Source organism: Drosophila willistoni, assembly GCF_018902025.1.
Source record: "Drosophila willistoni isolate 14030-0811.24 chromosome 2L unlocalized genomic scaffold, UCI_dwil_1.1 Seg168, whole genome shotgun sequence".
NCBI classification, from domain to species: Eukaryota; Metazoa; Arthropoda; class Insecta; order Diptera; family Drosophilidae; genus Drosophila; species Drosophila willistoni.
Window position 1 is genome coordinate 13,872,821 of NW_025814047.1, and position 12,932 is coordinate 13,885,752.

At 37.0% G+C, this 12,932-nt stretch overlaps 1 protein-coding gene across 11 annotated transcripts in view; it reads left to right on the top strand.

Annotated features, from left to right (window-relative positions):
- Positions 1-12,932, top strand: part of LOC111518927 (zinc finger protein 626-like) — a 146,929-nt gene that overhangs the window by 72,377 nt on the left and 61,620 nt on the right. For 5 of the 11 annotated variants that reach the window (XM_047009916.1, XM_047009917.1, XM_047009918.1 and 2 more), the window contains exons 2-6: positions 1,216-1,285; positions 1,356-1,455; positions 1,542-1,707; positions 1,774-1,857; positions 10,194-10,558. In XM_047009916.1, coding sequence (XP_046865872.1) covers positions 1,441-1,455; positions 1,542-1,707; positions 1,774-1,857; positions 10,194-10,486 — 558 coding nt within the window. In that variant the 5' untranslated portion in view covers positions 1,216-1,285; positions 1,356-1,440 and the 3' untranslated portion in view covers positions 10,487-10,558. Of the gene's footprint in view, positions 1-1,081; positions 1,133-1,215; positions 1,286-1,355; positions 1,456-1,541; positions 1,708-1,773; positions 1,858-10,193; positions 10,559-12,932 lie in introns of those variants that run through there. The other 6 variants (XM_047009914.1, XM_047009915.1, XM_047009913.1 and 3 more) reach the window with 3 other exon arrangements.

The window sequence follows — 12,932 nt, forward strand, 5'->3', positions numbered from 1 at the left end:
GTCACAGGCATGTTTGTTGGATTGAGATCCATCGGTATATATGAAGCAGTGGTTATGTTTTTATTTCTTATTTGTGTGTTATTCTGTGTCATTTTTGGGTGATGTGGTATGCTATGTGCTAGGCAGAAAATCTGGTCAATAGCTGTTTTAATACCATGCACCAATATAGTGAAACTGTATATTAAAGTCGCCAAAATGTATGTAACAGACAGAAAAAAGCATTTCAGACCCAAAAAGTTAAAGTTAATAATTCTTAATCAGGATCAACAGCCGAGTCGATCTAGCCATGTCCTTCCGTCCGTCCGTATGAACACGTAGATCCCGGAGACTATAAGAGCTATAGTCACCAAATTTGGTATTACCTATTACCGCAAATTACATAAAACCGATTTGTTCAATGACTATACTAGCTATAGACACCAAATTTGGAACGTGTGCTCGCTGATTTTCTCAAAGACTATACTAGCAATAGACACCAAATATGGAATGTGTACTGGCGTAGTCAACGCGCAGATTTTCTAAAAATTCTATTTCTAAAAATTTTCCGTGACCATTTTCGCCTCCGAAAATTAACTAAAACTGATTTTCTCGAAAGCTAACAAATTTTTGCCACGCCCACTTTCGCCTTCATTATCTAGAAAAAACCGATTGCCTGTCTCAATTTTGGGACTATCAAATGCAATTTAGCCCTATTAATATCTAATACCAACCTACCAAATTTTATTAAAATCGGACTAGAAACATGGAAGATATATGTACGTATAAACGAGTTTAATTAGGCGGTTTATAAGGGCGGATATGGCCGTAGGGTAGTGGCTGCGCTAGAGTGCTCATGTGTTTTTGTGAGACATGTAAAACGAATTTAATAGACATACATTTGGTGTACGAAATTTAAAATACTTGTTCACCTGGTGGATGGTATACCGAGGTCGGCAAGACGACTTACTTCATTTTTTTTTTTTTTGTTATGTGTCCAAGTCTAACGTAAATTCTTCAGTTTGTTTTTCGTTTTCTCTATTGTATAACGGTTTTTTTTATTGGATTTTGGTTGTTGTTATCTTTGTACAGGGTACACTGCAGTCTTATCTCCAACAGGTTTGGAGGGGAAATGTTAATATTAACATACTTTCATGTAACTAATACAAATATATACAAAACAATACAACAATGATTTTAATCATCGAGTTGTTTGAATTAATGTTCCATTAATTTCAGGAGAAAAGCCACATGTCTGCATTGTATGCGGTAAAGGATTTAGTACATCAAGCTCACTGAACACACATAAGTAATTATTATATTTTTTATTTTGATATACGTTGAATATACTTACTTATTTATTAAAAATGCACACATAGGAGGATTCACTCAGGCGAAAAACCACACCAGTGCCTTATTTGTGGAAAACGATTTACTGCAAGTAGCAATCTTTATTATCATAGGATGACTCACATTAAGGTAAGTGCTATGAAATTTTTAAGACGTCATTATAAAATAGGTCATACATATGTATGTACACACATCTATTTATTATGTTATTCAAGGAAAAACCACACAAATGCAATTTATGCTCAAAATCATTTCCCACCCCCGGAGATTTAAAGTCTCACATGTACGTTCATAGCGGATCTTGGCCTTTTAAATGTTCGATTTGCTTCCGTGGTTTCTCAAAACAAACAAATTTAAGAAATCACTTATTTCTTCACACAGGTAAGTTTACTTTTAACGATTAGCACATTAAATTATATTTATGCAAATTTTGTCAAATATATGCAGGTGATAAGCCCCATAGATGCGAATTATGTAATAAAAGGTTTGCGTTGGCTTGTAATTTGCGAGCGCACATGAAAACTCATGAGGGTAAGTATGCTTTAAGTGACGAACAATAACATCGCTTTAAAATTTCAAGTAATTTTGTGTCTTGCAATAAATGTATTTATCCACAGTACACGGAAAAAAAGTAATAAAATCGTTATCGTCATTTATGTGGCGCGTGAAGATCGTCAACCCTACTCTTGTTGCAGCGAACGCATCGCGCATAGGGGTGCCGAGCCGTTTTTTGAGCACCTAATTCAGTTTTTAAAAGTTTTTGAAACCCAAGTATTTTGATGCCAATTTATAGGTAAAATATTAAATCATATTTCTGCATATTAGGTTTTTCAAATTTGTTCAACACTGGTGAGAATAACGCTGTCGAAGACAAGTGTTAGGAACAAAACAAAACTGATTTCATTTGATGCAAATTGCTTTTAAAAGAAAAACGTTATGGATAAAGCTGAAGATGCAATTCAAAAAGTCGGATTTGTACTATGTGTTAGTTGATTTGATTTGCTATAAATTTAGGTGTGTGCCTTAAAATCTCTCAAAGACAAAACTTGTTAAGAAATCTCAACTTTAAGAAGAGTTATAAAAAAAAGTTTACCAGTGACCAGTCTAAAACTTTTACTACATATTGGATAGAATTATAAATTCTTTGTAAAATATAAAATTCTCAATGTCCACAAATAACCATTTTTTTTTGCAATTTAACTTTTTACCGCATAACCTCATTATAGGCGCATGTAGTGTACAGTGCTCCAGGTGTATTGGATGCGAAATTATAAGTGAAGATGCAAACGACCTTTTGAATAATAGGGAATAGCTTTAATAACAACACAATATAATAAAGTAAGGTTAGCTACGGAAAACGGTAAGGAGTACTACACAATTCCTGGTTGCCATACATATAATCTAAACCGTCACGACAATAAGAACAATAAAATCGCAGATTTTTGCATAAAAATGTATGTTTAGATCGCTTAATTTTCTTTTTAAGCCCAGAAAAAAGCTTCCAAAAGCATTTCTCGCATTCCACGGCCGACAGAAGCAGTTGTTTGCTTCAAGTGTATATATGTATTACTTATGCTTATAATGACATTGATCAACTTAAAAAACATTTTCTAGATTTTTCTATGAATCTTGGCCCTAGATTTGAAGAAAATATTATATTTAATGAGATACTTAGCATACTTTTTTGGGCAAAATACAGTTTTTTGACCGTGGAGGCGAGATGCCATGCCCATTTCCTCTAAAAATAATTGCAAAATATATTTATTACCTCACGCAATGCAATGAGACTGAAAATTATTGTTAAACATACATTTTTGAATTAAGTGCTCAAAAAACGGCTCGGCACCTCCATGTGCAGCGCTCAGCAATATTGAGGTCATAGTTGGATAAAGTTGAACATGTGTTCAACGGCCAGTAGTATGTTGGTGTGTAGCTTATATAGCCAAATATAACAAAAAGAAAATCTAAGGATAAGAACAAAAAAAATATGTGTATATTAAGTTAGTAAGTGAGGGGTACAATTTTTTCCCGAGACATGGTCACACTGGCTGGAGTGACGGGCAGTTGTCCTGTATACCACAATATAGATATAGCTCCCGATTTCCCATTGGCTTCCTCAATATTCCATATTTTTATTGTATTCTTCTCTAACCCGTGTGTGTAAATTTACTTTGTGTGAGTAAATTTATGCACATAAGTCTTAGTGCTAAAACGAAAAATCCGCGCGTTTTAATTATCACATAACCAAAAGACTCACTCCCATACCCACCAACTAAAGATGGCCGTGCCTTGCCATGCCCATGCCGTGCCGTGCCTATTTAAATATATTACTTGTTGGGCCCCTTACGAAAAATTACCGTGTTTTACCGTGCCAAGGTTTAGATGCATGATTGATGCAGCCCTGACATTACGCGTGCTATTGTGCTTTTGATAAAAATAAATAAAGAAAATTTACAAAGAGCTTTAAAAGCAAAAGATCCAAAAATAAACTTGGTAAAAAGAAACGATGCCAAAAGCAGTGTTTGGAGTAAATTCCAATTAATTTAATATGACAATGAATGTCAAGAGTTTGTGTGTTGCAATGATTGCAATACCATTTTGGCATACATAAAACTGGCACGGGATCACTAAACCGACACAAATATAGCAATGTTAAAATTGCCACTGTGCATGGGTTCCAATGTAGACCTAGAATTTTTACAATTGTTAATGTTTCATTCGAAGGGTGATGTTCACAGATTTCTTTTGGGATTGTTTGCAAAAGTGCGTCACAATTTGAACTCCATTTGTGAAGTTGCAAATTCGTTTCGTTCAGTAACGAAATAAGGTCATCTTTAAGTGCGATAAGCTCTTTCAATAAACCGCATCCAGTGGGAATATCTTCAACATATGCGTCTCTTGCCAATGCGATTGATGCTAAAGGGTACTTCTCTTGATAATCATCGGCGAGTTGCTTTAATGCTCGTACAGCTAGAAATGGCAATGGGACTAATCCATAAGTAACTGTTAACATACGATAATGTTAAAATGATTCGTCTTCTTCCTTTCGCCATACAATTCTTTGATAATTAGTGTGCTTGGATGACACTAAAATCCTGCGAAACATCTTCTCTATATTATACATTGCGATGCTGTCGAAAACGTAGACATACTCCCAATAAACTCTGCTGTATAGATGGTCCTATGTGAAGCCGCTCATTTAGCGAGAAACCCTTCTCATCCTTTCCAGATCCGTCAAAGACAACGTGACATTTTGTAGTCAAGCTGCCTGGTTTAAGTACAGAGTGATGAGCTAAATATACACAAGTATTAGGGTTTTCGTATATTTGCATCTGTGATAGAAGTTCCATGTGTCCTTGGTTTTCGTAGTCGTTTATAAGCTTTATATATTGCTGCTTAAGTTGAGGATCCTTATGAAATTGTCGTTCCAATGAACTAAATCGCTGCTTAGCTTGAGACAATGTTGAGCGCCCTGTAGTGACTCCAGCATGCGTCGATTACAAAAGCCCAATGAATAGGTAGAATTGCTTGCTTAGCTCCCGCAGAAATAGTTTCCAAATTGTGATGAGCAACAGCCGGACCAAAATGCGCCAATCCACAGTTATGTGACTCTGCGTTACGATTTGCCCGCTGTGTTGACTCTCCTTGTACATTAGAGGCGTCTGAATGCTCTACATGTACATATAAATGTGATGATCTTTACTAAGGCAGTTGTAACATAATCTGGTTTTAGAGGCAAACATGCGACGGGAACTCGAATCAGTACTTTAAATTTCATGCAATTTTAAATAAAATGAGAATCATTGCAGTAAGAACAATATGGTGTAACTGTTATTTGCACAGTGTTATGATGCACCATGGTTTGCCATCGATTTTCACCACTAGGTGAAATGGTGTGCTGACACGTCTCCAGCGCGTCGCACTGACTTTTGAGAAATTCCCAAAAATTATTGGATGTCACCTTGTCACGATTTGAGTTGCTATGTTCCGCCCAGACTTGACGTGTGTCGACATCTAACTTTATCACCAAAATATGTACAAGCCATGGGTCACGAGAATCACAACAAACAGCGCTTAGCCCCCGTACATCTTCATCAGCACCTTCCACGAGGTTTCGCAAATTGTTTACAGCAAGTTCAGCAGTAGCCGGCAAATTTAAGAATTTCGTGATAAAGGAACGAACGATTAGCGATTTCTTGTTGTACCTTTGCTTTAACTTCTGCCATGCTTTGTCATAGTTATCATTTGTGACCGTTATGTGTTTCACAAGTTTCAAGGCGTCACCTTCCAAGTATGATTTTAGGTAATAGAATTTTTGGCACTTACTGAGACTTTGTTTTTGATCTATTAAGCCTTTGAATAAATCACTGAACTGCGGCCAATCCTCATAGTTTCCAGAAAACGATGGAATCTTGATTCTTTCACACCGTAATTCCAGTTCAGTTAAGTGTATGAAGTAGTTAAGGAGTAATCTCAATGGTTCAATTGTCAGGTTTCCATAGCACGCTAATAGCTTCTGTGAATATATCATATGCGTGAGTACATCATATGCTAGTACTTCTCTTCGCACTCTTCAATCTCCTCATTAGGGTCGACGTAGTTTTCTTCCCCTTACGTGTGAGTTGCGTAATAATAAACTCACGTTGATGAGAAATGCGATTCATCGTTTCACAGTGATGGTTTCACTACTATTTAATTACACTCTAATTAGGCTGATCGAACTATTAACTTCAGAAATAGTTATCCGTTATTGTTAATCCCAATCCGATCCCTTTTCTTATTCGGCTCGAAGGACCAGAAAATTTGTATGTTTCGAAATGAGTGGACCGTCCTAATCTTTATTCGGTAAGAGTGTACTTATACTTAGTTAATAATGAACGCGACTGGTCTGTAACGTTGTCAAAATGTAAGTGTTTTTAGGTACGCATGCATTTGATGCTGAACAACGCTTTTGCTTCATTACTGTCTCCCACTGCGAATTGCGAATAACGGAGGTACAATCGTTGCGTTCACAAACAAATGCATACGTAAAGAACAATAGAAAATATACAGTGGTTCGATTATATAAATATTGACTTAAACTATATAAAGTCGTTTAATTCCCAAACATACAAACCGCCCTGAACGATCGTTCAGAATACCGGTAGAACAGCCACCTTTACCATTGGGCGCTTGGGCACGAGCTGTCTTAATGCTGACGGCTCTAACTTTCTCATCTTGTCCAGGATGAACTTCGATTATGCAGCCCAGCAACCATTTGGAGGGTGTCAAATGCGGCTCTTTAATGACTACTACGAGCCCAAACCAGTATTAATTCGAACAGCATGTTTTTTTTCAGTGCGCAATGTTTAACACATTATATTATCAATACTACTAAATATAGCGCATACCAATGTATTTTGTCTTAAAGAGAATTTTATTCTCTTAACGATTAAAAAAAAAGATTTGTTCTATATCCAACAACAACAACATTATGAGTAATTTATTCAAATTTTATGTTTGTGTCGGCGATTCGAGAAAACGCGTCATCCGTAAGAGGGCAGAAACATACCATAAAGACTGCCTTAAAAGAACAGTAAAGTTTCCTGCAAGCATTATGGTATGGGGATGTAAGTATGCCAAAGGATTGGGAAAGCTTCATTTCATTGAAAGGACGCTTAATGCTGAAAAATACATGAATATTTTAGAAAATAGTTTGCTGCCATCAATACCAAAACTGACAGATTGCGGTGAATTCACTTTTCAGCAGGACGGAGCCTCATCGCACACTGCCAAACGAACCAAAAATTGGCTGAAATATAATCAAATAAAGGTTTTAGACTGGCCATCAAACAGCCCAGATCTAAGCCCAATTGAAAATATTTGGTGGCTAATGAAGAGCAAGCTTCGAAATGAGCCACAACGGAACATTTCTGACTTAAAAATGAAGTTGCAGGAGATGTGGGACTCAATTTCTCAAGAACACTGCAAAAATTTGTTAAATTCAATGCCAAAACGGGTCCAATGCGTAATACAAGACAAAGGCGACATTACAAAATTCTAATATTAATTAAATTAATGTATTAAGTACGATAGGCAATCATATTACGCAGCGTTCGAATTAATTGTGGTAATTTTTTTTCTATCTCTTAAGTCTACCCTTTGAATAAACTACTCATATTGTTGTTGTTGTTGGATATAGAACAAATTTTACTTAAAACTTTAAGTAAAAATACAAATCATGCACTAAGAAATAACAAAAATAAAGGTTACATAAAACATTAATTTTAAATGGACAAATACACAATATAGTTTTTAATAATTTACTAAAATAAAATAAACACCTCTAACTTGAAAATCCATTGATAATTTATAAATTTTTAATCACAACAAGAATATGCGAACCACTTGAAAATGACTTTCGCACTGAAATAACAAAAATAAAGGTTACATAAAACATTAATTTTAAATGGACAAATACACAATATAGTTTTTAATAATTTACTAAAATAAAATAAACACCTCTAACTTGAAAATCCATTGATAATTTATAAATTTTTAATCACAACAAGAATATGCGAACCACTTGAAAATGACTTTCGCACTGAAAGTGGTTGCGTTTGCTCTGCTTTACGCTAAAAGTGAACACGTGTTCATGCGTTTGGTTCTATTTTTAGAAAGTACCGCTATGATAGCAGAAAAATCCGGTTTGCCATTGTTAAGTTTGAACATTTTTGAGACAATTTGCTTGCAATTTTTTTTGTATATTTACTTAAAGTTTTAGTTGTGTTCCCCCCGATTCCCCCATAGATATTACATTCATGGCATTAATCTAAATGCATTTTAAACTCTAAAAAAGGTAGTATCCTGACATACATATTAATTCGAACAGCATGTTTTTTTTTTCAGTGCGCAATGTTTAACACAGTATATTATCAATACTACTAAGTATAGCGCATACCAATGTATTTTGTCTTAAAGAGAATATTATTCTCTTAACGATTGAAAAAAAAAATTTGTTCTATATCCAACAACAACAACAATATGAGTAGTTTATTCAAACGGTAGACTTAAGAGATAGAAAAAAAATTACCACTATTAATTCGAACGCTGCGTAATATGATTGCCTATCGTACTTAATACATTAATTTAATTAATATTAGAATTGTGTAATGTCGCCTTTGGCTTGTATTACGCATTGGACCCGTTTTGGCATTGAATTTAACAAATTTTTGCAGTGTTCTTGAGAAATTGAGTCCCACATCTCCTGCAACTTAATTTTTAAGTCAGAAATGTTCCGTTGTGGCTTATTTCGAAGTTTGCTCTTCATTAGTCACCAAATATTTTCAATTGGGCTTAGATCTGGGCTGTTTGATGGCCAGTCTAAAACCTTCATTTCATTATATTGCGGCCAATTTTTGGCTGTGTGCGATGATGCTCCGTCCTGCTGAAAAGTGAATTCACCGCAATCTCCCAGTTTTGGTATTGATGGCAGCAAACTATTTTCTAAAATATTAATGTATTTTTCAGCATTAAGCGTCCCTTCAATGAAATGCAGCTTTCCCAATCCTTTGGCAGACATACATCCCCATACCATAATGCTTGCAGGAAACTTTACTGTTCTTTTAAAGCAGTCTTTATGGTATGTTTCTGCCCTCTTACGGATGACGCGTTTTCTCGAATCGCCGAGACAAACATCAAATTTAGCTTCATCACTAAATACGATGGTATCCCATTGCCTTTGAGTCCAAGACATTCTCTCCCGAGCCCATTGCAAACGTTTCTTTTTTGACGAAGCGTAAGCAATTTTTATCACTCCATGCACAGATGATTTAGACAAATTTAATTGCTTGCTGATCTCCGTAAGTGTCTTCCCAGATTTAAAATAGTCTCTAATCAATACCCGGATTTCGTTGCAAATAGGCTTACCACGTACCATCGTTGCTAAACTTGCACTTATTCGCAGCAATTTTTAAATTTTTTGCATGCTGTATTGTGATATTATTTGTAGATTATAACTGTAGATAGCGATTCCGTTACATTGGTTGCTTTTGTTTTGCTCTTCTTTTGAGATAAAGGTGGGCTTACGCAGCGTTCGAATTAATAGTCGTCATTTTTTTCTTATCTCTTAAGTCTACCGTTTGAACAAATTACTCATATTGTTGTTGTTGTTGGATATACAACAAATCTTTTTTTTTCAATCGTTCGAATCGTTTTCGAATAAAATTCTCTTTAAGACAAAATACATTGGTATGCGCTATATTTAGTAGTATTGATAATATAATGTGTTAAACATTGCGCACTGAAAAAAAACATGCTGTTCGAATTAATACTGGTTTGGGCTCGTAGTGTCTCGAGTTGCAAATTGAGGTTTTCGCGTTGCCAGTTTTCCAAAATCCTTGGACCATAGCTTGCAACTGTTTATATCGTTGCAACCGATTGAGGTTAACATCTAGCAGATTAGATTGTAGTTTTTTTAAAACCTTACCCCTCGCTTTAATAGTATATTAATTGAGCTTGATAAATACAAGGAATTTTCTTTAAAACATAATGACAACCCTATTAAAACCAACCAACTAAGTTTAAATAAATGAAATCAGTCGAAATTCTGTGGCACCTATTTTTGTTATAAAGCGATTTGGATTCCGCGCGGAATTAAAACTGGGAATGATTTCTATAGCACATTTCTATTTTTATATAACTTTAATATTGGTATCATCACCTTTTGCTTTTCCAACACATTTACAACTCTTTGGCACAGAGATTAACAAATTATGGCATTGTTGTGGCACTGTGGAAATGAAGTCCCTAGTCTCTTGGAATTTTGAGCAAACTTTCCTCTAAGAGGTTAATGTATTATTTAGCATTATCCATACCATCATTTTCAGGCATATCCAGCAACCCCAGACCATTATGCTTGCAGAGGATGTTGTCCTTGCACTCTAAACTTTTGACGCCATTGGAACCCGATCCCGCTCCATCAAAATTGGTCGGCGGCGATTCTGTCAATCTTTACCAGCATGGCGTCTTGCAACTTCATCTCAACCTTCCACTGCTCAGCCGTAATCGGAATCGGATTCGGCCGAAATCGGGTCTCTTTTGGACAGGGATACTGCCATCCTTTGGTTTGGGTTGTTGCGATCGTCTAGTGTCGTTTCGTCGGGTCCCTTCTGGACAGTGATGCTGTCAAAACGAAGAGGCACTTGCAAGCAGTTGTACAACACAATAGTCAACCCACTCAATAAGATGGATTGCGTCTCACCGGGTAGGCCTACTTACTGGCCCACAGATCCACAGAAAGTGCATGACTTGATTGATTTTACAGCAACCAAGAGGATTCCGCGTAATCGGATCAATGCGGATACACTACTAGATTTAACTTCGGATCACTCTCCAGTGCTAGTCACACTATTAACAAGACCTCATGTACTTGATCGCCCATATAGGCTTTCAAATAAACAAAACAAATTGGCTTAAATTTAAAATGTACATTAGTGCCCACATTGACTGTTCGCCGAAACTTAATGCTGCAGAGGACATTGACATGTGCGTCTCTGCTGGGAGCTGCAGCAAGAGTAGCTACTCCACATGCCTCTACTTACACTTAACCTGTTGACAGGCCTAGTAACGGAAAAACGACGCCTAAGAAGAGAATAGCAGATTACTCGCTTACCAACAGCAAAACTTCGCCTAAGGCATGCCAATCGCAACCTCTCCAATGCGTTAAGACAAAAGGAAAGTCCAACCAGCACTAAACATCCTCTGTGGAAAGTTTTATTTAATATTCTTCTGCTTCGAGCTCATATGAATATGCATCTAAGGGCTTATAATCCGTATCTAAATGTGATTCATATTCGATATCTATCAAGGCGAGATTTTCGTCGTCAGTTTTCACATTATTTTTCTGGTGCTTGTATTCCGAAGGGTCTGCATTCAGATTGAGCTTTAAAAACGTTGTCGTAGCATGGGAATATGTCGCAACCATGCTTCTGGCTTATGGTTCAAATGGAGAACGAAATTTTAAGTAGAAATGCTAATGCTTCATCCGCATTCATCTGAACTGGTTTTTGATTGCAATCGCTTTTCCTCTTGACATTGATAACATTTTCTTTTAAAGAACAATCAATACAGTCAGTACATTCATTACATTTTGATTTTTTTCCCCATAGTACGGCTCCGTAAGTCCAGATGGGTTTCAGTAAGGAGTTGTATAGGAGGACTTTATACTCAAGACGTAGAGGGGACCGAGCATTGATGATCCAATGTAAGCTACTCGCTTTCAGTTTAAGCTGTGACTTTTTTGCTTCGATGTGCTTGCGCCAAGTTAGTCTTCTGACTAGGTGGATGCCAAAGTAAGTGCCATCCCCGGCTTGAGGAACTGGTACGTTGTTTAGCATTAGAGCTGGACAGTTTCTTCTGTTAAGCGTAAATGTAACATGTTTGCATTTCTGCTCGTTGACCCGGATACGCCAGGTTGCTAGCCATTCCTCTACGACCTTGAGGTGTTCCTCTAATTTTGCACAGGCTTGTATTGGGCATTTGGATTTGCTGAGAATTGTCGTGTCATCGGCAAAAGTGGAGTAGGAAGTTGTAAGTCCTAAACTCGTTGGTAAGTCTGCAGTGTACAGCCGGTAGAGCAAAGGGCAAAGACACTTCCTTGCGGTACACCAGCTTTGATTTCAAAGTCAGCCGAAACCATTACATCTTACAGCGAATTTCCTATTGTAAAGGTAAGATTCCATGAGTTTGTGGGTGTACTGTGGGAGTTTTTGCCGGATTTTGAACATCAGACCCTTCACCCAAACTCTATAGAAAGCCTGGGCAACGTCGAGAAAGACAGCGGCACAGTATTCTTTTAGTTCGAATGCTGTTCGTATTTCGGATGTTATGCGATTGACTTGTTTAATTGTACCTTGTTTTTCGCGGAAGCCGAACTGGTGTGAAGGGATTGTGTTCTCCGATGCCAGAAATGAGTTTAGTCGGATCTGCAGGACCTTTTCAAAGAGCTTCGAAAGACATGGCAGCAAACAAATGGGCCTATAGGATGATGGTTTTGTCCTTTCCCACTTTAGGAATCATCCATGTTCCATGTTCTTGGGAAGTAGCCAATTCTTATTATAGAGATGAACAGTTTGCAGATGTATTGTATGGCGATGATAGGGAGTTCTAGGATCATTTTCGGTGTGATTAGGTCATGGCCAGGGGCTTTTTTCGGCTTTATGTGGCTTTTAATAACTGCAAAGATCTCGTCCGATTGGAGTTCCAAATACTCACTATCCGTTAATGTGCTCCAAGGGGGAAGTACAAATGAGTTTGATGTTGGTTTTGGCTTGAAAACCATTTTAAGATGTGTGGCAAATACGGATGCCCTCTCTTTGTCACTGCGGGCCCATCCACCGGTTGGACTCCTTATCGGTGAAATTGTCTCTGTAGGAGCGCTTAAAGTTGGGTGGGCTTTCCACAGAGGATGTTTAGTGCTGGTTGGACTGAGCTTTTCTATGTATTTCCTTTGAGCGCAGCTTTCCTGTTGTCTTAACGCCTTGGAGAGGTGGCGATTGGCATGCCTTGGTTTGTTTCGTAGAAGGTATATTTTAGTATTTGAAAATTTTTATGTTAAATGTGATTCC